Source organism: Tupaia chinensis, unplaced genomic scaffold, assembly GCF_000334495.1.
Source record: "Tupaia chinensis unplaced genomic scaffold, TupChi_1.0 Scaffold000101_1, whole genome shotgun sequence".
NCBI lineage: Eukaryota > Metazoa > Chordata > Mammalia > Scandentia > Tupaiidae > Tupaia > Tupaia belangeri.
This window is the reverse complement of record NW_006159565.1, coordinates 8,280,749-8,308,296: the sequence shown is the minus strand read 5'-3', so window position 1 is coordinate 8,308,296 and position 27,548 is coordinate 8,280,749. Positions and strand designations below refer to the sequence as shown.

The 27,548-nt window shown below is 39.0% G+C and overlaps 1 protein-coding gene across 4 annotated transcripts in view; it reads right to left on the bottom strand.

Annotated features, from left to right (window-relative positions):
- The window catches only part of TASP1 (taspase 1), a 312,198-nt gene extending 287,895 nt beyond the window's left edge, over window positions 1–24,303 (bottom strand). For 2 of the 4 annotated variants that reach the window (XM_027770008.1, XM_006143657.3), the window contains exons 1-4: window positions 24,215–24,303; window positions 15,119–15,337; window positions 10,820–10,887; window positions 7,835–7,903 (exon numbers count right to left, since the gene is read on the bottom strand). In XM_027770008.1, the coding sequence (XP_027625809.1) occupies window positions 7,835–7,903; window positions 10,820–10,887; window positions 15,119–15,263 (282 nt within the window). In that variant the 5' untranslated portion in view covers window positions 15,264–15,337; window positions 24,215–24,303. Of the gene's footprint in view, window positions 1–7,834; window positions 7,904–10,819; window positions 10,888–15,118; window positions 15,338–24,214 lie in introns of those variants that run through there. The other 2 variants (XR_003548591.1, XM_027770009.1) reach the window with 2 other exon arrangements.
- Between the last annotated feature and the right edge of the window lie 3,245 nt (window positions 24,304–27,548).

Below are 27,548 nucleotides of genomic sequence, written 5' to 3'. Positions count from 1 at the left end.
AGAGTGTGGCCTAATTCTGCTGTACAGAGGCCTGGGTTGGGGTTCAGCTACAATGAACTTCTCAACAACGATCCACATTCTGGAAATCTCTGCTTTAAGACACATGCAGAAGTGGCTCTGGAAATAAAGAGAATGTGGAGTGGTCCAGTCACAGTGGTACATCAGTGCTACAGTGCTCTATAATGCTGCAAGTCATAAGTAAGATCAGGGTTCAGTTCCCGGGTCCACTTGTATACCCCACTGTCCATGATGCTGACTGGCTAGAAAAGGCTTGGTGGGAAGGAGGGGAATAGGAGCATGAGACCCTGTTAAGGGTGCTTCTGTGTCTCTCCCCAGCCACTACATCTATCTATAGATACTATATATGTATATATATGTAAATATATGTATATATTTACATATATATACATACACAGTATATATACATATATATCATGAAAAATGAATAAACTTTAATAAAAAGAGGGTGTAAAGATATAAGCAAATATATACTAATACTGTATATAATGGTGTCAATATATAATAATGTAAGTATCTTTCTTTATCTTATACCCAAAAATATCAGGCATCTGGATTAGATGTTACTTCTTAAAGGATCTTCCTAGTTTATAAGTAAGCTATATATTGATTTATATAAAGATCCAAAGACAGGAGACTGATTTTAGCAAAATAATGTAAAACTTGTGCCCAATATCCTCTGCTCTATAAATGCTAGACCATTTGGACAATAAATCAATTTCAATTATGAATTACTATCTCCCCAACCACAGGGGAGCCTTAAAGGATAAATCAAGTCAGCAAAAGAACTAGGTTAACTTCAAATAAATTCAATGAAACATTTTTAACAAAGGAGGCTGTGGTAACCTGTCTTTCAATACATGAAATTTTAAAACTATTCCTATCACTATTCTTAATACACTGTATTCTGTCTAACCAGTTTTCAAAATGAATTGAACAGGGGCCAGTAGGTGGCATGGTGATTAAAGCACTGGACAGGCCCACATGGCAGACCACAGTTCGAGTCCTGTACCAGGTGGCTTCCTTGCTCAATTTCACTCTCTGTATCTCTCTCTGTAAATCGCTCTAGTCAAATTAAAACAAATTAATTCATTTAATTAAATAAATAATTCTTTTTAAAGAAATAAAACGAATTGAATAAAATTTCACAAAGTTTAAATAAGGTCTTCAAAATCTCTGCTAGACTACTCAGTTTTCTCACATAAGTCTATAAATAACCTTCCAAAAGTTTGCCATTCACATTTTATCTATTATTCCTTATTAGCCCTTTCTATACATTTTTGGAAAAAAGTTTATGTATAAAGGGAGCTTCGATAAGTGTTTTATGAGAAGTTTGCTTCTAATCAGAATCCATAAAATATTTTCTACTTTAGGATCAATCTTAAGAAAATGGGGACATCATGACTCACCCAGAGCTATATCCAATTTCCTCAAAGAAGAAATTCACATGGGAGCCAGCCGTTTGCACGGTGGTTAGAAATTCACATGGGAATCTACACCATGTAAAATGTACAAAATTATGGTCTGGAATTTTAAGTCCACTATCATTACGTGATCCACAACTATTTCAAAAGCAATCAAGAAAGCAACTGTCTTCCAAAGGAACAGTCCTGGATATGAAGACTAAATTGATTCACATTAATCTTCTCTGCTATCAGTAAGATCAGAGTTGCACTACCTAATGAATACAATTCACTTTCTAATCAAGTTATTAGGATAATCTCAAAAAAGCTAAATGAAACAAAACCATAAATGATTAAAATAAGATCTATAAACTGACCTTTCCATTTCCTTCTTCATGTTTAAGGACAAACCAAGTATACTTCGGAGTCCTATCATTTTCATTTCTATACTACAGAACACCTTTCTTAAGGGAGTGACCACCTACCCAATCAAAACCCCAAAGGGAAAAGCTGGTCAGTTTAATAGTTAGGAACTTCTTCATGTCTCCCTTGTTTTTAATGAAGAAAATACCCTTTCTGGTTTCCAGAATGATAGTCATAAGATGATATCACTTATCTATAGTGGTAAACAAGAAAAATGACATCCCACAAGAGTACCAGTTTCTACGAAAAGCTCAAAAGTGATGTGGCTAGGTGACCTGCATAAGTCAGATAACACACAAAGATATTCAAAAAGTACATGGAAATGGTGTATTATGAAAAAACGATGCAAGTATTTCAAGATATTTTTTGGCACCAAGAACAAATTCTTACTTTCATTCCATTTTTCCACAAACGTTTTGCAGTCCCCTTATACACACACGATACATAATTTTAAAACCTCCTTTTCCTCCATCTTATATCTTCTTTATCCACTACATCAAATTGAGATCAGTGTACTTCTTGGGAAGCCACACAGTATCATAGCTTTTTAAATACAAAGTCAGATTTCAGTCCAATTAGGAGTATTTAAGGAATATACATCAACTTTTAAGTCTGCCTAAGTAATAATATAATGGGAAAGTTTAAAAGATACAGTTTTTCAGGATTGGCAGGTAGCATGGTAGTTAAGGTGCCAGACAGCCACATGGATGACCATGGTTTGAGTCCCACACCTGGTGGCTTGCTTTCTTATTTTCTGTCTTTCTCTATCTCTCTCTGGTCAAATTAAAAAATAATAATAATAAATTAAATAATTCTTTAAAAAAAAAATACAGATTTTCTAATCTAAAAGTATATCCCAGAGGGGCCAGCAGGTGGCAGAGTGGTTATGGCATTGGACTCCCAACAACAGTGGCTTACATGCCAGGGGTGTATACACATGTCCAAAATTCTGAGGAGAGGGAGAATTGTATAGAACAGAAATGCAACATGACCAGGACTTTTGGGGGGGTATTCTTTCTCTCTCTCACTCATCCTAGCTCTCTCACATAATAAAAAAGAAAAAAAGAAGTCCATCAAAGGCAAGAGGGAGGTATTTATTTATTCAATAGTTAGGATAAGACTTAACTGAGTTTAAAGTGTTTACTCACAAATTAAACTTAACATACTATATAAATTAGGTTCTCTGGGATTTTTCTCAGCACATTACAGTTTATAACATATTGAGTTGTCAGGAAAGTCATGACACATCTTTGCATGGAAAAACAGAAAAAATATGTTATGAGTTTTCCGACAAGCCAATAGTTACATTGTTTCTAAATATAGAAAACACTACAAAAGAAAAAAAAAGAAAACATTAGAATTCAATTTTGTTATATCTTTCCACTGACCCAGACTATTACACAATACTTCTTCAACTGACTTCTTTTTGTTTGTTTTAGGTTTTCTGCGATAATGCACATGCACTTGCTGGAGAGAGACAAAGTGAGACACAGAGAGGGAAAGTGAAAACAACTGAACTCTTCATTTGAAAACCTATCATATTAAAGAATGAATCACAATTATACAAGGTGCCAGAAACTATAGGGGACAATATAAGCATGACTTCCAAATACAACTTAGGATTCAGGAGAATTCTTCTAGTTAATATAGTCTTAGCCTTCAAGCTACTGACATATAATTCAAAGATTCCATTAAAAAAGAAATATTGAAAGATAATTAATGGGGTCAGTAGGTGGCATGGTGGTTAAAGGTGCTGGACTCCTTCATGGCCGACTGCGATTCAAGTCTCGAACCTAATGGCTTGCTTTCTCACTTTCCCTTTTTCTCTCTAATCATAATAGAAAATAACAATAATAAATAAAGTTAAATAATTCTTTAAAAAAAGATAATTAACTAAAATTCATCCCCAAATTTAATAATTAAATGGCAGAGAGGAGTTGGGGGGAGTATACTAAAATTTCTCACAACAGTAACCTATGCTACCATTATTCACATGATGGATCCTAATAAAAAATAATAGGATGAATGTTTGGATTTTTTTAATTCACATTTACTAAGAAACACAGGTCATCATTCAAAACTATAAATCTTACTTACTCATGAGTAACTCACAATTCCAAAATTTTTTAAGATTTATTTATTTATTTAATTCCATTTGTTATTATTATTATCTTTATTTTTAATTTGACTAGACAGGGAAAAAGAGAGACAGAAAAGAAAAGCAAGAAAGCAAGCCACCAGGTCTGGAATTCGAACTGCAGTCAGCCATATGGGAATCCAGTGCCTCCAACCTCCATGCCACCGGCCCCCCAAAATGTGTTTTTAATCATTTTAAAGTATAAATAAGTAAACCCTTTTAAAGCAGAATTTATTATAGGGAAATATGAAAATAAATATGCAACGTGACCTGAGAAAACTAAAAATTAAAGTTATTCTAAGTTGAAAAGAAAAAAATTTATACAATTTTATATTCATAATTGGGAAAGTTTAAAAGATACAGTTTTTCAGGATTGGCAGGTAGCATGGTAGTTAAGGTGCCAGACAGCCACATGGATGACCATGGTTTGAGTCCCACACCTGGTGGCTTGCTTTCTTATTTTCTGTCTTTCTCTATCTCTCTCTGGTCAAATTAAAAAATAATAATAATAAATTAAATAATTCTTTAAAAAAAAAATACAGATTTTCTAATCTAAAAGTATATCCCAGAGGGGCCAGCAGGTGGCAGAGTGGTTATGGCATTGGACTCCCAACAACAGTGGCTTACATGCCAGGGGTGTATACACATGTCCAAAATTCTGAGGAGAGGGAGAATTGTATAGAACAGAAATGCAACATGACCAGGACTTTTGGGGGGGTATTCTTTCTCTCTCTCACTCATCCTAGCTCTCTCACATAATAAAAAAGAAAAAAAGAAGTCCATCAAAGGCAAGAGGGAGGTATTTATTTATTCAATAGTTAGGATAAGACTTAACTGAGTTTAAAGTGTTTACTCACAAATTAAACTTAACATACTATATAAATTAGGTTCTCTGGGATTTTTCTCAGCACATTACAGTTTATAACATATTGAGTTGTCAGGAAAGTCATGACACATCTTTGCATGGAAAAACAGAAAAAATATGTTATGAGTTTTCCGACAAGCCAATAGTTACATTGTTTCTAAATATAGAAAACACTACAAAAGAAAAAAAAAGAAAACATTAGAATTCAATTTTGTTATATCTTTCCACTGACCCAGACTATTACACAATACTTCTTCAACTGACTTCTTTTTGTTTGTTTTAGGTTTTCTGCGATAATGCACATGCACTTGCTGGAGAGAGACAAAGTGAGACACAGAGAGGGAAAGTGAAAACAACTGAACTCTTCATTTGAAAACCTATCATATTAAAGAATGAATCACAATTATACAAGGTGCCAGAAACTATAGGGGACAATATAAGCATGACTTCCAAATACAACTTAGGATTCAGGAGAATTCTTCTAGTTAATATAGTCTTAGCCTTCAAGCTACTGACATATAATTCAAAGATTCCATTAAAAAAGAAATATTGAAAGATAATTAATGGGGTCAGTAGGTGGCATGGTGGTTAAAGGTGCTGGACTCCTTCATGGCCGACTGCGATTCAAGTCTCGAACCTAATGGCTTGCTTTCTCACTTTCCCTTTTTCTCTCTAATCATAATAGAAAATAACAATAATAAATAAAGTTAAATAATTCTTTAAAAAAAGATAATTAACTAAAATTCATCCCCAAATTTAATAATTAAATGGCAGAGAGGAGTTGGGGGGAGTATACTAAAATTTCTCACAACAGTAACCTATGCTACCATTATTCACATGATGGATCCTAATAAAAAATAATAGGATGAATGTTTGGATTTTTTTAATTCACATTTACTAAGAAACACAGGTCATCATTCAAAACTATAAATCTTACTTACTCATGAGTAACTCACAATTCCAAAATTTTTTAAGATTTATTTATTTATTTAATTCCATTTGTTATTATTATTATCTTTATTTTTAATTTGACTAGACAGGGAAAAAGAGAGACAGAAAAGAAAAGCAAGAAAGCAAGCCACCAGGTCTGGAATTCGAACTGCAGTCAGCCATATGGGAATCCAGTGCCTCCAACCTCCATGCCACCGGCCCCCCAAAATGTGTTTTTAATCATTTTAAAGTATAAATAAGTAAACCCTTTTAAAGCAGAATTTATTATAGGGAAATATGAAAATAAATATGCAACGTGACCTGAGAAAACTAAAAATTAAAGTTATTCTAAGTTGAAAAGAAAAAAATTTATACAATTTTATATTCATAATTGCTATAATAGTAGAGCCCTCACAGCTATTCATTTACTTTTTTTTCCAGACCCTGACTTCATGTATTGATATTCTTAGGACATCATCATCTTCTACACAAGAGAGTGTAATTTTCAACTACTAATTGAATTACGTTAGAAGAAAGCCTCCTGTTTGTATGTTTTGAGTACGGTAAGAGTTGCCAGTAAGTCCATCAATTTCCTTTTGAGTGTCATTTTTCTTCTTTTATCCACAACATATAATTAACCATTCTTCAATGTTATAAAACTTTAACAATTTCCATAAATATTCACCCTATATATATCATTTTCAAAGTATTTCACAGCAGTGACAATTGCTAAGAGTTGTGAGGTAGTTACTATGGGCCACATACTGTCCTATGTGGTTGCTGCATATAAACTTGGTCTTCAAAACTCTATGAAGTAAGAATTATTATTATTCTCACATTATACACGGGGAAAAGGAGTTTAGAACAGGCTGCAGCATACTCAGGGACACATAGCTAATGACTGACAAAGTTAGTACAAAATGTATTATTCAAAATAAGAGGGCACCACATAGGCCCATGTCAGATTCTTCAAGGACCAAACTACAATAGACCCAGTGTCCACCATGTATGTTTACCTTCCTTGGCCACATTACAACCAAGCTGAAGGTGTTACCAAGAAAGATTAAAATCTAGAAAGCATGACTAAAAGCACAGCTCCACAATTAAGAAGAGAAATAATATATACATACACACACACACACACACACACACACACACACACACACACAAACAGGAGTTCTGGTAAAGTCCTGGGTAATTTTAACAAGGAAAGGTATGACAGGTAGAGTGCCCAGCTATGAAAGTCTAAACACAAGGCTCAATCCCCTCAATTTGGGAATGTCTATTTAACTGTACTGCTCTCTCAAATTCATCACTGTTTTATCTTCATGGCTTAGTGATTCTCCAAATAGTCCTCTTGACCATAAAAATACTTATTCACCATTAATTCTCTCAGCTGTATCTATCTTCTCTAAATTTGAGGACTACAGTGAGTTTTCTAAAGTCCTCAGTATCCCCTGTACAAACTAATTAAGGTTCCAGATTAAAAGAACTGAGAGACCCTCCCTCTAGAATACAAAGAATTACACCGAATTTGACAACCTCGTCACTCAATTGCCCCATATCTGCAGTAAACTGAAGACAAACCTAATAATTGCACTAGAACAAGGCACATTTCACTGTACATGGCTTCAGAGTGTACTCCTATTAGATTTATGAGGAAACGTCCCCTTTCACTTTAGACACAAGACAACAGGAATTTTTTTTTTATGAACGAAGAACATATATCACTTTGGGAGAGTTAATGTCAAGAATTTTCCTACTGAAAATATTGAAGAAGTTTAAATTTATAACCACAATTAACTTTTGTATTCCTGAGTCTCACAAAAGTGAGGAAAAAAAAAATTTAGCCAACTTTTATATTACTCAGAAAAGTCCCCAATGAAAGCAATCTAATAACATCACAGACTTCTTCATACTTTGTTAATATTGTTGAAAAACAGAAGATATATAATTTATGGTTGACTAGCTCAAAAGTTTCATGTCATGTATGTCAAGAACAACAAGCATAAATTCACAAAGATTTTTAAATAAAGCATAGATAGAGAAAAGAAATACCTCAAGTTCCACCAGAGCAGCAGTCACTGCATCTGTGGCAAGAGCACCAGCCTGTAGCTTTTCAATTGCCTATGAGACCAAGGGGAGAGAGAATTCACTGTAGAACCACATCTCAAACATTCTCATAAACTTTCCAAGCCTTAAAGAAGTGTAAGGGAGTTAATAAAAATTAATCAATAGCTCCATTCTATATTTTAACATGAACTCCTTAGATTTAAAATAACCAAGTATTGGGCTAACAGTTGGCCTGTCAGTTAAGGCCTCTAGATCCCACGTGGCCAACTCCATGGTTCAAGTCCCAGACCCAGCAGCTTGGAAAACACGTTGGGTGCATGTGCATGTATGCCAAAAATCTACAGAAGATAATAGAAGAGAAAGGACTGCAACATGGCCATGTTCCTGGGCACAGTATGTGTGTGTGGAGGTTGGGGGGGGTTAATTTCTCACTTTCTTCCCCCCCCCTTCTCTCTCTCTCTCTCTTTCTGGTGAGTATATGCACCCTATAGTGATAGATAGATAGATAGATAGATAGATAGATAGATAGATAGATAAAAATTAAATAAATAAATAAGCAAGTGTTTACATTCAGGTTAACTTATGACATGGCTCACTTAATATTATTCAAATTAAGGCAAAAAATAAAATCTACCCACAAAATGCAAATTGCAAGAAATTCAGTAAGTTGATTATGGGGCCCTTCAAAACAGTCATAGAAATTATATAAATTCTGGGGCCAGAGAGTAGTGCCACATTAACACAACACTGCGATGTTAGACCCACATGGGAAGGTCTAGGGTTTGCATCCCAGACATCCCTATAAATGCTGTGTGCACACATGTCTGTGATCAAAGTTGATAAAGGCTGGGGTTGGACCACAGAATAAGGACCTTGGCAATTCATGTCTGACTTCTGTCTTTTCCTCTCTCTCATGGAAGAAATAAAGAAAAAAATGTTAAATGAAATTACATGAATTCATTGAGGTTCAAGTACCTTTTTCTTTTTAAGATAGATTTTGGCTATAGGGTGCACACACTCGCCAGACAGACAGAAAGTGAGAAATCACCCTCAATGGGGATGGCCAAGCTGCAATCTCTTCTCCTCCATTCTCCCCTTGGGATTTTGGGCACACAGGCACACATGCCCAGCTTGAGTTTCAAGCTACTGGGTCCGAGACTTGAGCCACAGTTGACCATGTGGGAGTCCAGTGATGTAATCATTATGCCATCTGCTGATCCCAAGATTCAAATACCTTAACAATTCATATTTTATATGAATAACTGAATCTTGGCCTAGGCTATAATCTTCCCACTGTTACAGCTCTCCCCACCCATACCTATAAGAAACTAGTGACTCTCGGTTACAGAGGCCCATAAGACTCTTCAGTTAGGGCCAGCAGGTGGCATGGAAGTTAAGGAACCGGATTTCCAAAAGGTTGACTACAGTTTGAGTCCCAGAGAGAGAGCAGCTTAAAAATCATGCTGGGCATGTGTGCATGCATGCCTAAGAGTCCAAGAGAAGTAACTGCAGTGTGGCCACCTTCCTGGGTGGTGATTCCTCTTTTCCCCTTTCTTTGTCTCTCTCCAGCAAGCACACATGCTGTCCTATAGCAAAAACCTTAAAAAGAGAGAGAGAGAGAAAATCTTCAACTAGAAGTAATTTTTTGCAAAAATTACATAAATATTTTGATACTATGATGTACAGGGGGAAAGTCTTCAAAAAGTTTATGGAAAATATATATTATAATAAAACTATGCAGGGATTTAAAACTATTTTGAAGTAAACTAAACCTATACTTCAATTATAATTTTCCATGAACTTTTGAAGGACTCTTGTCTTTTACATCAAGATAAACATATTTTTTGTAATATAAACTATAGATCAAAGGTCTATAAAATCATCCTGACTTCTAGTGCATAAATTGAGAGGAAAGAAAGAGAAGGATTTAGCCAGAAAAGAGAAAGCTCAAAAACCAAGAACTATATTACTCATCAAACCTTTTTTTCCTCTCTCTTTTTTTTTTTTTTGCTACAGAGCATGTGTGCTTAACAGAAAGAAAAGGATAGGGTGAAAGAGTAAGAGAGAGAGGGAGAGGAAGTGAGAAATCATTTTTCAGGGAGGGATGGCAACACCACAATCCCTTCTCCTCCATTCTCCTTTTGGGATTCTGGATATACACACATGCGCACCTGGTATAATTTTCAAGTTGCCAGATCTGGGACTAGAACTGCAGTCAGCCACGTAGGAGTCCAGCACCTTAAACATCATGTCAAATGCTGGCCCGTTATAATCTTTTTTTAAAATGGTATGAATGTATAAATGAAAAGAACTGAGAGAGACCCATATTTACTTGGGATACAATACCCAATTAACATCCTATTTACATAAAAGAGCCTAGAAGAGTATATAGTCAGGATCAAAATAATAACAAACAGTATTTCTACCGAGTCCATTCTTGCTCCCACATTAAACATTCAATAATTTAGCAAAACCTCAAAAACCCATAGGATAAAAAACATAATTGAGTATAAGGGCAAAGTTAAACACAGCAATGACAATGAATTTGCTATGATACAAACTCTATGATGAAAAACAGAAGGAAAAAAGTACAGGATAATCTAAAAAAAACATGCATTTCGGTTTTTTAATTTTTTTCTTCCTTTATGGAAAGACACATTAGCTGCCTTTAAGCAGTTTTCCCTACTTCTTCTATAGAGTTCAATTCCTTCACAAAGATTAAAAGAGATATGATTATGTTCCCACAATTCTAAAAATATATACTTTAATCTGGAGAAAGAGTTAAGCATCATTCAGAAAATTAAAAACATAAAACAAAATGAAATAAGGCCCCACAAATATGAGCAACACAATTTTGTGGTTCAAACCAAATATTCTCCTATAAACGAAACCTTAAAATTTTGAATTTCAAGGTAAATCAGTTTTATGTTCAAAACAGAAACATTTAGATCAGATACAGTCTGTTCATACCTTCTGACAAGCTCTTTTGCATACATGTTTATATTCCTTAGCTTTGGATTCAGAATGATATCCTGCACCTAGGATAGTAAAAAAAATTGTCAGTTATCATTATAATACCAGACCTTGCCTATGATATATAGATAATGCACGTAAACTGATATTGTCCTAGAGAAAATAAAACTATTGTCCTAACTGTATGGAATGCTTAAAATCTATGGCTTCTTTCTCTATCACAATTTTTTTTTTTTTTAAGTTTTTGTTATAGGGCATGTGTTCACCAGAGGGTGAGAGAGAAATTTAGAAATCACCCCTTCTGGGGAGGCATGGCCATGCCACTATCCCTTCCATTCTATTCTTGGAATTTGGGGCATGCACACACACAGACCTGGTGTGATTCTCAAATCGCCAGGTCCAGGACTTGAACCACAAAGCTGGCTGGCCACGTGGAATCTGTACATCAACCTCCACACCACCTGCTGGCCCATACCACTAGTCTTTTTAATACTATGTTTTATCTTCTGTTTCCTAAAGCTTTTCTCCTGACGGATGATCTAGAAATAGTAAATATTGGGCCAGCCAGTGGTATGGTGGTTACGCTGGATTGATCCCCCATGGTGAACTGTGTAGTTCAAATTCCAGACTCAGCAGCTTGAAAAACATGCAGAGGGCTGGTAGCACAGCTATTCCTCCTGAAGAGTGATTTCTCACTTCCTCCCTCCCTCCCTCTTGCTCCAGTGAGTGTACACACTCTATAGCAAAACTAAAAATAAAGACAAAGAAATAGCTCATGTCCTCCAATAGGATTAACCAAGGTCACCTCCCCTCCTTGTTGCAGTTCGCTACATGGGAGTTCAGCGACAGCTATTATGCTAACTACTGGTCCCCAGAACCCAGAATTCTTAAAAAAGACTTTGGAAAGCTAGATAACTTCTTTTAATAAATATATATGTGGATAGATAGATAGATAGATATACACACACATATATTTAGTCAGTCAGTCAGTCAGTCAGTTATCTATTTATTTTTTGTGATTTTTCATGCCGCCAGGTCTGGGACATGAACTTCAGCCAGCCATGTGGGAGCCCAGCACCTCAACCACCATATCACCTGCTGGCCCCTAGATAGTTTTTGATTTGAAGTTGAAGGGAGGGGGGTCTTATCTCCCACCCACCCCCACTCTACCCAAATACGTATACGTCCATTTGTTTATAATGCAGCTCGGGAGTCTCAGAAATCTCACTGGTGGCACACTCACAACTGCCTATTAGAAATCCTGGGAGTCCCCACCTTTTAATCAAATGCCCAGAAACTTCTCTAAAGAGAAAGGCTCTGAATCAATGTGTTTCCCTAAAAAGAAAGAAACAAGACAAGAGCCATTATACTCTCTTGATGATTAGGCCTCTAATCAAAGTTCTTTAACCAACTATGGAACCATCTACACCCCACCCCCAAAGCCCATAAGGGTTCAAGGTAAAGAAAGGTATAAACTATATCTCTAGGGCTGGCCCCACAGCCTAGCAGTTAAGGAGCCAAATCCCACATTGCCAAACACAATTCAAACTCTAGCCTAACATGTGCATATGTGCCTAAAATCCTGGCCAGATGGAAAAATGAAGTACAGATTGCTGCATGACCACGCCCAACTGGGGAGGGGGGGGGGAGGCTTTTTCCCTATCTTTCTTTAGCAAGTATAAACATCCTCTGTTAAATTTTTAAAAATTTTTAAAAACTATTTCTTTAAACCTCACAACTCTTGTGGGCGCTACAAACACCAACACAAACCTAACCCACCTTTTTTCAAGACAAAGAAAGAATTGGCCAACAAAACCATAGCACAGGGACTCAGGACAGCAGAGAAGATGCTCATGCACCATACCCAATCCTAATCCTGATTCTCAAGAGAACTATGAATAATCACAGAGTCTGTGCCAATATTTAATAGGCCTCTCTCCATGATTCTCCAAACACAGTTGATCTTGGGTTTGCTGACTGAGATCTCAGAGGCTCCAATCTTGCAGCAATGTTTCCCAAAGTATGAGATACTATTGCTAAATACATGGCTTTAATATATAAGTGATGACATAAATAGAATTAACATGTAGATCATTTATTGTACTTTTTCCAACTGCTCACTCTGAATACAATAACTCACTGCGTACTATAGAAGATGCACCATCAACATGCTACAGTAGGAAAAAAAAAACCAGACTACGAGTCCAAAAGTAGCAGTTTTACTCCTAGGTCTATTTTATTTATTTGATTGTTTGTTTGTTTTAATTTGCTATAGGATACATGTGCTTACCAGAGAGAGAGAACGTGAGAAAGCAAGCCACCAGTCTGGGACTCAAACCATAGTTAGTCATGTAAGAGTCCAATGTCTCAACCACCATGACACCTGCTGGAACCCCAAGACTATTTTTAACTGGGTTATTTTTATAAATTTATCTCAACTCTTTGTAAAAACACTTCTAAGAAAAGATAATTAAATGTGTTGTTTTATTTTGTTTTAGACATTTCAAAAAGACTTTCAAAGTTATCCAGTATATGCAATCTAGACATAACGAAAGATTAATGACCAGGCAGGACCCCAGTTTCACCTGAAGACACAAGTGCCCTCCTCACTCCATATCAAAGCTTATCCTGCTCCCATCTTGCTTGACTGTCTTGGGGAAAGTTAACGAGAGACCCAGCCACTTTTTCTTTGTTTTATTTTTCTTTATTCATGGTAGAGTGCTTGCACATGAGTAGGAGTGGCAGGGAGACAAATGCCCTCAACAGGATGTGGTCGCACTGCCATCCCCTTTCTCCAATCCTCCAGTCTATCCGATCTTGGGCACTCACACATGTGCTCAGCAAGTGTCAGGCTGATGGGGCCAGGAATTTGAACCTCAGTCACTGTGTGATATCCAGATTCTCTTAAGTAGCAAATTACCACTGTGCCAAGAAGCTAACTCCATTCTTTCTCCCTCAAGGAGTTCCTGGACTTTAGAGTCTGAACTCCAGGAAATAAAAAGTATTCATCAAAAAAGAGCCTGCTGAGCAGACAAGCAGAGCTGCACTATGAAACCCAAGAGCCTTCAAAAATGGACAACACAGGAAGGTGAACTTTACTGTGTCTGTCCTTACAGTATTCAAAGTGAGCAAGGTTATAGGCTCATACCATGCTAAGAGCTCTAGCCTAGAACAAAGGCCCTCCCTTAGGGTTTCTAAACCTGGCTCTAGTACCCACTAGCTGTGTCACTGAAGCCACCTAAACACTGAATCTCTGGTCTTACTGTGCCTAATTTACATTAAGAAGGCAAACTGCCTTAACCACCCACCATGCCAGTAGCATGGTGGGTGGTTAAGGCAGCTGTATCCCACATGGCTGACTGGTCAGTTAAAGTGACAGACCCAGTGGCCTGAAAAACACTCTGGACACATGTGTGTGCATGCCCAAAATCTCAAGAGGGGAAAATGGCGGAGAAGAGATTGCAGCACAACCATCTCCCTCAGGAATCACTTTCTCATTTTCACTTTCTCGCTCTCTTTCATTCTCCTGTGAGCTCATCCGTACCCTCTGGCAAATTTAAAAAAAAAAAAAGGGGGGGGGGGGAGGGGGGAACTGGCTATTAGATTGTGTAACTCTAAGATGACCACAACCTGGGACCAGCAGTTGGCGTAATGGCTATGTCACTGGACTCCCATGTAGTCGACCATGGTTTGAGTACCAGACCCAGTAGCTTAAACACACACCAGGCACATGTGTGCCCAAGATCTTGAGAGGAGAATGGAGGAGAAGGGATTGCGGCATGGCCATCCCCCCGGGGGGTGATTTATCACTTTCTGTCTCTCTGTTTCTCTCTGTCTTTCTGGCAAGCATGTGCTCACCATAGCAAAAACCTCTCCAAAAAAAAAGAAAAAAAAAAAAAGATGACTATAACCTAATTTAAGATCAATAACATTTTTTCAACACCATTATTTTTAAAAACACAAACTAGAGTTGAAAAATTACTTTGTCTGGTTTTAACACTAAATATATCTACTAAATTTATATCCTAAATATATCTACGCAATGGACATATTTAGGGTAAAGTGAATAATGATGGGGTAAAGTGAGTAATGATACAGGGGAGCAAAGACGAACACAGGAAGAACAGCCGTTGTAAGATCCTCACTATATCTAAGTCAGGCAATCTCTTCAGACACTCACTCTTTGGGTTTCAACTCCTCTCTGGCAAATGTGAAATGCAACTCTCAGATTACTCCAAAGCAAGAATAAAGAAATCAACATTATTTTCACATTCCAACTCCTCCATAAGGGCTTACCTGCATGCACCAGCACAAAGCCCCCTCGTTTCTCTTTATGGGACTGCTTTGTTTCCAACTCTTTAGCTGTTATTTTAACAGCCGAAACCTGAGATGATCTGCAAGGCAGCCCCTCTCCGGAACTCATCCCCTTCTCCATGGTCATTCTCCAAGATTACCATCTTCTCTTAGGAAAAGAGCATACTTCCATCCAAAAGTAATTGTAGAACAAGAATTACCCTACAGGAAAACAGGCAAAGATGCTACGGATGTCTTTCCAATGATACATACATTACATACATAAATTCATGCGAAGATAACTTTCAAAAAAACCTACTTTTAAACTTTTCATTGGATAATACAACAAATATAAGAGTCTTCATAGCTCAGCTCTTTCTGTCACTTTGTATTTTAGAGAAGTATTGGTCCACAATGGGTTGGAAATTTTTTAAAGTTGGTCCTTTTTAACAAAGATAATCTGAGAGACATTGCAATATGATATTTTAGCTTCTCTTGACTACTCTTTTAAAGAATCCATTTGACTTTATTATGTAACATTTCATTTATAAGATACATAGTTTTAAATCAATTGAAGTTTAAATCTCTCTGCCCACTGACAGTACTTGTTTGAAGTTACATAAACAAAAGAATGGTTGTAAAAAGACCGCATACGGAGTCCAAAGATATTTTATCTTTTTCTTATCTACATTAAAGTAATCCTCAATATAACTTAAATACCACTTTATACTCCCTCCAAACCAAATGCTAATAACTGCTGGGACATTCTGGAATCATGAAGGGTACTGGCAATATCACTGAGCCTTGATATAAGGCCAAGCTTGCAGATTATTTAAATATTCAGTATTAGAATAAAGAAACATAAGAAATTCGTACCTGCCTGTGAAGAATCTAAGTAAATCAGTTTAATGCTCTACAACTCAGCTGTAAAATGCAAATGCTAACAAAATTATATGACTGAACCAGGAAACTTAAATAACATTCCTGCACATTGTTGCCTATTTTCATGAAAAGCATTATGAAGTCCTCCACATAAAAATGAGGCATCAAATTTTACAGAACAAGCTGTGAACAACTTATCTTACAAAGCTTCTAATTTTTCTCACTGTGTATTACCATCTCACAAGCTTCCAGTAATCAGGGTTTACTACCAACAATGATGGCAGAACATATTGCAGATTAGAAAAAAGTAAATCATTTAAAACTCAACAGTGATTTAAAGAAAATCAGAGGTGGGTCACTTGGTGGCAGTGCTGCATCAATGCAATCCGACCAACAACGGAAGGTTTGGGTCCTAGGGTCTCCTCCCACATGCCTGGGGTGCAAATAAGTATATATCCACACCCATGTTGTGGACTAGCTGAGGCTGCCGTAGATCACAGCGTGAACACCTTGTTGTGAGTGTTGCTCACTCTCACTCTCTCAATGATTGAAGACATAAGTAAACTTTAAAAAAAGAAAAAGAAAAAAAATCCAAGAGTGGTGGTTGAAATGACTTAAATGCCCAAATTCACACTGTTAGGGTTATCAAGCTGCCAGAGCTGGAATTCAGACGTGGTTAGCCTTGTCGAATATGGCTCCCTTAACCACAAGGCTAGCGTAATGGCTATGTCGCTGGACTCCCATGTAGTCGACCGCTGTTCGCGTCCCGGACCCGGTGGCTTAAAACTCCCGCTGGGCGCGTGTGCATGCGTGCCCAAGATCCCGAGAGGAGAATAGAGGAGAAGGGATTGTGGTGTGACCAACCCTCCTGGAGGGTGATTTCTCGCTTTCTGTCTCTATGTCTCTGTCTGTCTGCCTGGTGAGCACACACGCCCTACAGCAAAAACCTCTCCAAAAAAAAATTTTTTTTAAATTGTCTCATAACAGTTGTACATATTTATGTTTACAGTGTTACATTTTAATACATGTATAAGAACTGAATTAGGGTATTTGGCATATATGTCATCTCATTCATTTATAATTTCTTTATGATGAAAACATTTATAATCCTTTTAGTTAATATGAAATACACACTTACAATATTACTAGGAAGATTCTCTAAGGAAATAAAATCATATTTCGAAGAGAAAAAAATATATATATACCTATACTTAATTAAGAAAGTGAAGAGGGCAAGTAGATAGCATGGAGGTTAAGGCATAGGACTCCCACATGGCCGATAGTGGTTCAAGTCCTGGACCTGGCAGCTTGTTTTCTCACTTTCTCTCTCATGCACGCACATGTGCCCTGTAGCAAAATTAATAATTAATAATAATTATAAATAAAATTAAATAAATTATTATTAAATTAATATTATTAAATTATTAAATAAATAATTCTTTTAAAAATAAAAGAAAATGAAGAAATGGGTTGGCCCTGTGGCCTGGTAGTTAAGGAAACCAGATCCCACCTGACTCATTTTGAGTCTCAGACCCAAAAGTTTGAAAAGCATACCAGGTGCATGTGCATGTATGTCCAAAATCCTGACAGGATGGAAAAATGGAAGGGAAGGGGCTGCAGAGATAACTATGCCACATTGGGAGGTGCTTTCTCCCTCTCCCTCTGTCTCTCTAGGGTAACCACACATGCCCTCTAGGAAAAAAAAAAAAAAAAGTAAGAAAAGGAGGAAGGGTAGCAAGCCTTTCTTTTGTTACATGAAACATAAAGAGATGACTGAACTGCTTACTGTAAAAATACAGTGCTGCTTAAGGCACAGTTCTCCAGTGTTTGTTACCAATCCACAGAGATGACTATTTTACTAATATATGGATTGCTTTATATGAGGGTGTTCAATAAACAATGTGTATAGTTTTCAGAATTCTCTATTTGCTCATAATTCTATTTTTAAAACAATTTCACCTTTTAAATCTAACAAGAATTTGAGTTCTTATTTTTATCTTTCTATCATGGTTTCAGATTTCAGGGTTTTTTTTCCCCCATTGTTGCTTTGCATTTTAGAGAAGTATTAATCTATCCAAAATGGATTGAAAAATGTTTTAAGCTGGTCCTGTATACCCGAGAAAATCCGAGAAGCACTATAGTATATTTTTAATTTCTCTTGACTTCTGATTTAAATGAATCCATTCTTTTATTACATATCATTCCATTTTTAAGATACATACTTTAAAGTAATATACATATAGTGTGTTAAAACGTTTCTATATATTCACAAATGTAGGAAAAACTTACCATGAGAGTGCTGATTTTCATTAAATAACAATAAATTAAAGCGTTTTTTTGTTTTACTTTTATGATAACTATCTTCCAATGACTTCACAAAACTCTACCTTCAATTATCTTTAAGCTACTTTGGTTATTTCTCACACTATTTCTCTGAGATAGGTATATTTACTCATCTATCAGCTGACAAAGTGGAATTCAATGGTTCATCTGCCAGCTTATACACACCATCACATCTGGCCCAGCCATGAAATACACTGGATCCACAGGTCCAATAGCACAAACATAGACTAAATGAAAACTCAGGCTTTGAAAAATTATGAACTTCAGTTAAAATAAAAACACATTTAAACAGGTATGCATAACTATAAGCTACTGACTCAATGTCATTTGATACAGTTTTTCATAAATCAGAAGTTATAACATTTACATTTTATAATGAAAAAGAAACAAAATAAGAAAATGAGTCATAGCATATATATTTTATAATAGGGATTGATATGAATGAGATATTTTAATATGTGAAGAATTCTCAAAAAGGTCATAGAAAACGCGTATTATGAAAAAACTGAAGCCACACAATAGCACAGCAGTGGAACATGATGCTCTGCAAGGCAGTCCTACAAGGGAAGGTCCCCATTTCAGATCTGGAGACCTCCCTGAGTATACCATGGTATACATGCTTGCCAAAGATCTGGGGCTGGCTGAGGCTGGGGTTTAATGGCAGTATTGGGACCCTGCTGTGAGTACTCTCGCTGCGTAGAAGAAATAAACAAACTTTCTAAAATGTATGGATTTCAGGATCAGCAGATGGTGTATGGTTATGTCACTGGACTCCCACATAGTGTACTGTGGTTCAAGTCCCAGACCTAGCAGCTTAAAACTCACACCAGGAGCATGTGCATATGTGCCCAAATTCCTGAGAGGAGAATGGAGAAGAAGGGACTGGTATGGCCATCCTCCAAGGGGGGTGATTTCTCACTTTCTATTTCTCTCTGATGAGTACATGTGCCCTATAGCAAAATTCCCTCTTAAAAAAGAAAAGAGAAAAGAAAAGCATAGATTTCAAACATTTTTTTCACCAAAGTAAATCACTTCAATTCTATTCTTCCAGAAATTTTTTGAAGCCACTCATATAGAAGATTTTAAAACATTGCTTCCCAGGCCAGCAGGTGGTGTGGTGATTAAAGTGCCGCCCACATGGTCAACTTCAGAGTTTGAGTGCCAAACCCTGAGGCTTGTAAAACATGCCAAGTACATGCCCATGAGTGCCAAACTTCCCAAGAGGAGAACAGAAAGGGGATTGCAGCATGGCCAGCGCCCCCCTACCCCCCACCGAGAGAATTCTGGCTTTCTCTCTTTCTCTCTGACTCTGACTCTCGCCTCTCTTCTGCACGCACATGTGCCCTATAGCAAACAAATACACACTTCTTGTTTCTGATAAGTTGTATCTTCTCCAAGTTATTAAACCAATGGTCTTTTATTTTGTATTGACACAGGGCACGTGCACTTGCCAGGGTGTGTGTGCACTCACCAGAAACAGAAAGAAAGCAACCCCTCAATAGGGCCTGACTACACCACAAATCTTTTTCCTCCATGTCTCCATCTCATCAGGATGCTGAGCATGTACACACAAGATAGGTATGCTCAGCAAGTCACCTGGATTGGAAATTGAACTGTGTTCAGCCCTGTGGGTTCTGATTCCCTATACCCAGTACTTAACCACTGTGCTATGGGGCCAGCCCCCAGCAGCCTTTATTTAATCTTGTGCTAGCAACCTGTGATTCTTGAGATCACCTGCTCTCCTTGGCAAGCATGCCAATCTACTATCCTAGTTCTTTTTTTTTCTTTTTTTTTTTTGAGAGGTTTTCGCTATAGGGCGCATGCGCTCACCAGACAGAGAGAGACATAGAGACAGAAAGCGAGAACCCCCCCCCCCCAGCGGGGATGGCCACACCGCAATCCCTTCTCCTCCATTCTCCTCTCGGGATCTTGGGCACGCACGCACACGCGCCCGGCTTGAGTTTTAAGCCACCGGGTCACCGCGGTCGACTACGTGGGAGTCCAGCGACATAGCCATTACGCTAACTGCTGGTTCCCTATCCTAGTTCTTCATGACCCTGCTGATTCCATTCTTAAAGGTCTCCTTCAGCAATTTCATCCACTACTCATCTTTCTAAACTATCCTCTCAACAAGTCAGATGATTCCTAATTCTTCATTCTCTCACTAGAGATTTTCTGGACAGCTCAATCTCAATCGTCCATCCTCGGTCAGTCTACTCAAAACAAGCTCACCTTTTCCCCCAAATCTAGCTCCACATTATTCCTTAATGATCCCAAGTTTCCAATCCATAGATTTTTCTCTCACTGAAGTTCCTTTTCCTTAAACTTTGCTCAGCCCATACCTTTAAGCATAAAATGTTATGAAAAGCATTTTAACTTTTCTCCCCAAATCCAAGCTATCATAGAGTAACCATCTACAAAAGACTGCCAAAATAAATTCCATAAAGGACAACTCTAAAATACCATGTCAAAAGGTATAAGCAAGCAATTCATAAAAGAGTAAACACAAAGTATCTAGTATTTAAAAAGAATATTCAAAGAAGTACAAACAAAAATGGAATTCTAACTGGCACCTCAAACTAAGTATCCATTTTGAAAAGAAATTTATCAGTAAGTATCAAGAGTCTTAAAATGTACCATTGTGTACATACTATCTTTCTAGAGATACTCTGTAAATGAACTAATCTATAGAGATACAAGTTAACATTACCTGTAATTCTGTGTATGAACTACTCTATACAAATACAACTTACAGTACCACTGATACTCCTAAGGAGAACTGGGTGTGTGTGCTGGTGGGGGAGGGAAGAATGAAAGAAAAACTTGATCTTTTCTTAAAAACCTTTGTATTTTAATTTTTTTAAGTTGTTCTACTAATAGGAGACAATTTCAGTTAGCCATCTCTGAGATCAGGATAAATATAAATTAATTTGATTATCAAGTTCAGAAGAGAGATCAAATAAAATACTGTGTGTGCTCCAAGGTCTTTCTTGGAACTAATTTATGGTCTCTCATTCTTGGCCTCATCTCTGTCAGACTGTTTTATTTTCTTACTGCATGTGATGACACTGTTTTTTTTCCTTAAACCATCTGGAAAACTACCATATATCCTGCTAGTCTGGTATTGAAAGGTTTCACTCTAAATTTGCTTAGTCTTTTAGAAGCAGTTTAAGGAGGAAGTCATGCAATCCGTCTATCCTACAGAAAAAGGGTTTTTACAGAAATCTAGCCCTTAAGCTACTGTAACTGATGAATAAAGAATAGTGTTACTGCTTTAACATCATAACATGAAGATTTAATACCTCACTAAATGAGCTTCAGAACCCACTTATATTCATCCTTGACCCAATAATTCCACTTCTGAGACTCTTGTACCAAAATCGCTTTTTTTTGGGGGGGGGACAGGTTTTTGCTATAGGGCATGTGTGCTCACCAGAGAGACAGAGAGACAGAAAGCGAGAAATCACCCCCCCAGGGGGGATGGCCACACTGCAATCCCTTCTCCTCCATTCTCCTCTCGGGATTTTGGGCACCCACACACACATGCAGCCAGCGTGAGTTTAAGCCACTGGGTCCAGGACTTGAACCATGGTCAACTACATGAGTCCAGCTACATAGCCATTATGCTAACTGCTAGTCCCCCAAAACCACTTTAAATAGAGAGGTTATACACCCTTGTGTTCTGTTTAACACAAGATAATATAAAGTAACATGGGAACCAGCAGTTAGCATAATGGCTATGTCGCTGGACTCCCACGTAGTCACCCGCAGTTCACATCCTGGACATGGTGGCTTAGAACTCACGCCAGGCATGTGTGCGTGCGTTCCCAAGATCCCGAGAGGAGAATGGAGAAGAATGGATTGCAGCGTGACCATCCCCCCTGGGGGGGTGATTTCTCGCTTTCTGTCTCTCTGTCTCTCTGGTGAGCGCACACACCCTATAGCAAAAACCTGTCCAAAAAAAAAATCACCTGGAGGGTGATTTCTCGCTCTCTGTCTCTATGTCTCTCTCTGTCTGTCTGGCGAGCGCACGCGCCCTATAGTGAAAACCTCTCCAAAAAAAGAGATAATATAAAGTAACAAAAATCTGAGAGTGACTTAAATGTGCAACATAAAAAGTGATTAAGAAAACAATAATGTATACATTTATGGTCAGTTGATTTTCAACAAAGGTGCCAACATAATTCCATGGGAGCAAGGACATTCTTTTCAATAAATGGTGCTAAAAAGACTGGATAGATAACCGCATGTGAAAGGATGAAGCCGGACTCCTACCTCACACCATATACATAAACTGACTCTAAATAGATCTAAGATCATATGTTAATATGAGATAAAACTACAAACAGAGACATATAAGGGTTAGGAATGATACAAAGAAACCCGAACTCATAACTACTGGTGGGAATGTAAAATAGTGTAGCCACTTTGGAAAATATCTGGCAGTTCCTAAAAAGGTTAAACATAAAGTTACTGTATGATCCAGAAATTCTACTTCTAGGTATATACCCAAAGTAACTGCGAACATGTCCACACAAAAATGGGTGTTTGTAGCAGTTATTCAAAACAGCCAAAAAATATCAACAATCCATCAACTGATGATGAATAAAGAAAATTTGAAATAGTTAATGTAACATAGTCATAAAAAGGAATGAAGTACTAATACACAGACATGGATAAACCTTGAAAACATTATGCTAACTGAAAGAAGCCAGACACAAAAGGCCACATATTATCTAATCTAATTTACTTGAAATGACCACAACAGGAAAACCTACAGACACAGAAAGTAAATTAGTAATTGCAAGGTCTGCGGGAAAAGAGGTCAGGGCAAAAGGAGAAAATCTAATGGAAGTCACTGTAAAGGGCACCAGATGTCTTTAAGGGTGGTGAAATGTTCTGGAATTAGTGGTCATGACCATATAACTTTGTGAACATATTAAACCCACTGAACGTTGCAATTTAAAAGGATGAAGTTAATAGTATGTAAATTTATCTCAGTAAGAAAAATCTATCCACGCAAGGTACACAAATTATGCTTTTTAATTACCGCTATATTTTACAGATCATAAACTGGTTCATGTACACAAAAAAATTATAAAAATGTTAGGTTGGTAGAACAATGGATGATCTCTTCTCAAATATTCCTGTATTTTCAAATTATTTAATAAGTACTGCTTCCTCTAAATGGTGAGGGGAGGGGGAAGCTTTATTTACAACAAAAATAAAGGAAATGATTAAAATCACGTGTATAAGTAAAAATCCCTTAGGTTATTACTAATGATCTCAGTCCCCAAAATATTTTTCCTCCCTCTCCCTATACAAGCAAGTCCAGTTAGACTCTCCTTCCGGAAACACGATGCCCTCGGTTTCCCGGGCAACTCCAGCTCCTGCTTCACTCTCTCCACGCGCCATCCTCTGGGTCCTTTCCTCCGCCTGACAGTAAAGACTAACGTCCCGCGGGACTCTAACCGGGCCGCTCCCACACTACGGGGCCACCTTGCCCAGCCCGCCACCCAGGAGCACACGCTCGCGTCTCTGCGAGCCTCGGCCTGAGAGATATCTCAACCCCGATAGCCCTGCGGGTAAAGGGCTGTGAGACCTTCCCGCACACAGTCCGCCCCTGTCCTCAGAGAGGCGATGAGGCCGCCCAGCTCGAGACAAGGCGGGGAAAAGGGCCGGCGCGGGCCCCACGCGCGACCGAGACGAGGGCACTAGGGACATCCCCTTCCTCAAGCAGAGCCCGGGGCAGGGGGCGTCCTGCGCACCGCCCCTTCCGGCCCAGAGAGGACGTCCCAGCGGTAGGAGACCCGCAGAGAGGAGCGGCGCGGCGGCGGCAGCGGCGCGGACAGCGTGAGAAAGAGGGACACTCACCCGCGTCAGCCCCGAGCCCTCACAGCACCGGAAGTCGTCAGCCGCATGTTGCCAGGGTGAGGAAGCGGGGATGACGTCAAGCCTTCTCATTGGTCAGTCACATGACCACGTGGGCGGAAGCAGCTGCCCAGGCACGACTCTGACTCCGCCCTCTACTCCCGGGAGCTCACCTGGCCTCGGAGGAGCGGCTCTGACTCCACCTGAAGCGCAGGCGCCGTCGCTTGTCTCTCCCCACCCCGCCGCAGAACGTGGCTGTCTTAGCACACTGATTGAAATGAAGTTAGGCCATCTTTTAGTGAGGTTAGTTTAAGAGGTTCCTTTCGTTCGATTTCCACAGCCTTCTTATACAGTGGGTCAAACTAGGGATCTGCCTGGATTGCACGTGGGAGGTGGGGGCCAGTCTGGCCCTGGGAGAAGGAATGTGGGGTGGCCTTATTTTTACCATCTAGTATCTAAGACCAACGCCGGTAACATTTATATAATTGCTTTAATGTTTCCCTGTAACTATTAGCATGAATCTTTGAACATGTCTTGGGGAAGCAGAGATTGGAATTTTTCAAAATGTGATCCCCAAACCAGCAGCTTTAGATCACCCGAGCACGTACTGAGCATGCAGATTCTTGCACTCAGATTCTTAGGCTCCTACCTCAGACTTAACCTCAATCAGAAACTTTGAATTCAAAAGCCAACATATTTTAACAAGCCCTCCATGTGATTCTAGTACCATTAAAATTTGTGAGCCATTGGACCAGCAGTTAGCGTTATGGCTATGTCGATGAACTCCCATGTAGCCCACCGTGGTTCTAGTCCCGGACCCGGTGACTTAAACTCACGCTGAGCGTGTGTGCATGCCTGTCCAAGATCCCAAGAGAAGAATGGAGAAGAAGGGATTGTGGTGTGGCCATCCCCTCTTGGGGATGATTTCTCGCTTTCTATCTCTCTGTCTCTCTCTGTCTTTCTGGGGAGCACACATGCCCTATAGCAAAAAAATTTTAAAAAATTCATGAGTCAATAAACTAGAGGGACTGTCTCCTTAGCAGAATTGTGAATGTGGAGTGGGGTGGGGAAGATGAATAAGAGGAGAGCAGTCAAGAATTTGGGCCTCACCAGCAGTTAAGAAAAAGAATTAGGAAGGCAATGTGGGTCTGAAATGGGAATGAGTCTCTGGAACTGATTTCCACTCGGATTTTTACAATTAAAAGAATAGATTAACTGGGGGGAATACACACACACACACACACACACACGTATTTCTTAACTGCTTGTAATCCAAAACTCATATTTATTGGTCAATGTACTTTGTGCAAGCAAAAATATAAGAGTTTAGGACCAGCCTGTGGCACAGTGGTTCCCACCTGGCTGACTACACACTTGGAGTCTGGTGGTTGGAAAGACACACTGGTGCATGTGCATACACAGGCGTGTACATGCATGCCTGGAGTTCCTGCAGGAGAATGGAGGAGAGAAAATTATGACATGGCCATCCTGGAGGATGCTTTCTCACTTTACCTCTCTCTCTCTCCCCGCTCCTTTCTCTGGGGAGCTCATATACCCTAAAACAAACAAACAAACAAACAAACAAAAATTTTAGAGGGTTTTTTTTTTTTTTTTTGGAGAGGTTTTTGCTATAGGGCGTGTGCGCTCGCCAGACAGACAGAGAGAGACAGAAAGCGAGAAATCACCCCCCAGGGGGGATGGCCACACCACAATCCCTTCTCCTCCAGTCTCCTCTCGGGATCTTGGGCACGCACGCACATGCACCCGGCGTGAGTTTTAAGCCACTGGGTCCGGGACGTGAACCGCGGTCGACTATGTGGGAGTCCAGCGACATAGCCATTACGCTAACTGCGGGTCCCAAAAATTTTAGAGGTTTTTGCCTACGAATGCATGTGCTAGATGGAGACACAGAGAAAGGGAGAAAGAAAGTGATAAATTACACCCCTCCAGGGAGATAGCCACATTACAATCTCTGCTCCTCCATTCTCCTCCTGGGATATTGGGCATGCACACTCACACCCAGAGATTTAAGCCGCCATATCCAGGATTCAATACGTGGTCAGCTATGTGGGACTCCTGCTACATAACTGCTACACCATCTGCTGGCCCTATTATAGCAATTTTTTTAGAGGTTTTTGCCTTAGGGTGTGTGCTCTCACCAGAGAAAGACAGAGACAGTGAGAGGGAAAGTGAGAAATTGCCCCCTGGGAGGATGGTCACAAGGCAATCCCTTTTCCATTCTCCAGACACCCTGGGCATGCACGCAGTCTCACTTGGCATGAAATTCAAGTCATCTGGTCCAGGACTCGAACTATGGTAGGCCATGTGGGAGTCCAGAGGCATAACCCCTACACCATCTGCTGGAACCTTACAGCAATAAAAGGTGGGGGGGTGGGGGGGCGGCAGTGGCAGGTGGCATGGTAGTTAAGGCACCAGACTCCCACATGGCCAACTGCAGCTCGAGTCCAGGACCTGGCAGCTTCCTCTCTCTCTCTCTCTTTCTCTCTCTCTCTCTCTCTCTCTCTCTCTCTCATCAAATTGAAAAATAATAATAATAATAAAATTAAATAATTCTTGAAAAGCAAATTTTATATAAAAGATGTGGCATTTGGGAATGAGTGATTAGTGTGGGGACCCTGCGATTGACACACACACTCCTGTTCTTTCACAATGTGACATTCAGATGTGAGGGCAATCTGGCTGTGACATCTTTCACCCCATTGATCACCAGGGTTGATTCTGCTGTTCTGGCTGGGTAGGCAGGTGTCTTCTTCCCTTCCTCCCTCACCACTCCTTGTGCATCCCTCCCAAAGCTGCGCACTCAGTCAAAAAGGACGACCATTCCTGATAGAGGAAGACTAGCAGATGGCGTAATGATTACATCGCCGGACTCCCACATAGTCGACCACAATTCAAGTCCTGAACCTGGTGGCTTAAACTCATACCCCTCACATGTGCGTGCGTGCCTAAAAATCCCAAGAGGAAAATGGAGAAGGGATTGCAGTATAGCCATCACTCCAGGGAGTGATTTCTCACTTTCTGTCTGTCTCTCTAGAGACTGGAAAGAAAGAAAGAGAGAGAGAGAAAGAAAGAAAGAAGAAAGAAAGAAAGAAAATCACATTGTATGTGTGTGCCCAAAATCCCAAGTGGAGAATAAAGAAGGGATTGTGGTATGGCCATTGCCACTGGAGAGTGACTTCTTACTTTCCTTCTCAATGTCTCTCTCTCTGGTAAGCACATGTGCCCAATGACCACAAAAAAAAAAAAAAAAAAAGAAAAAGAAAAATTAAAAAGAAACTATCACTAGGGACCAGCAATTAACATAATGGCTATGTCG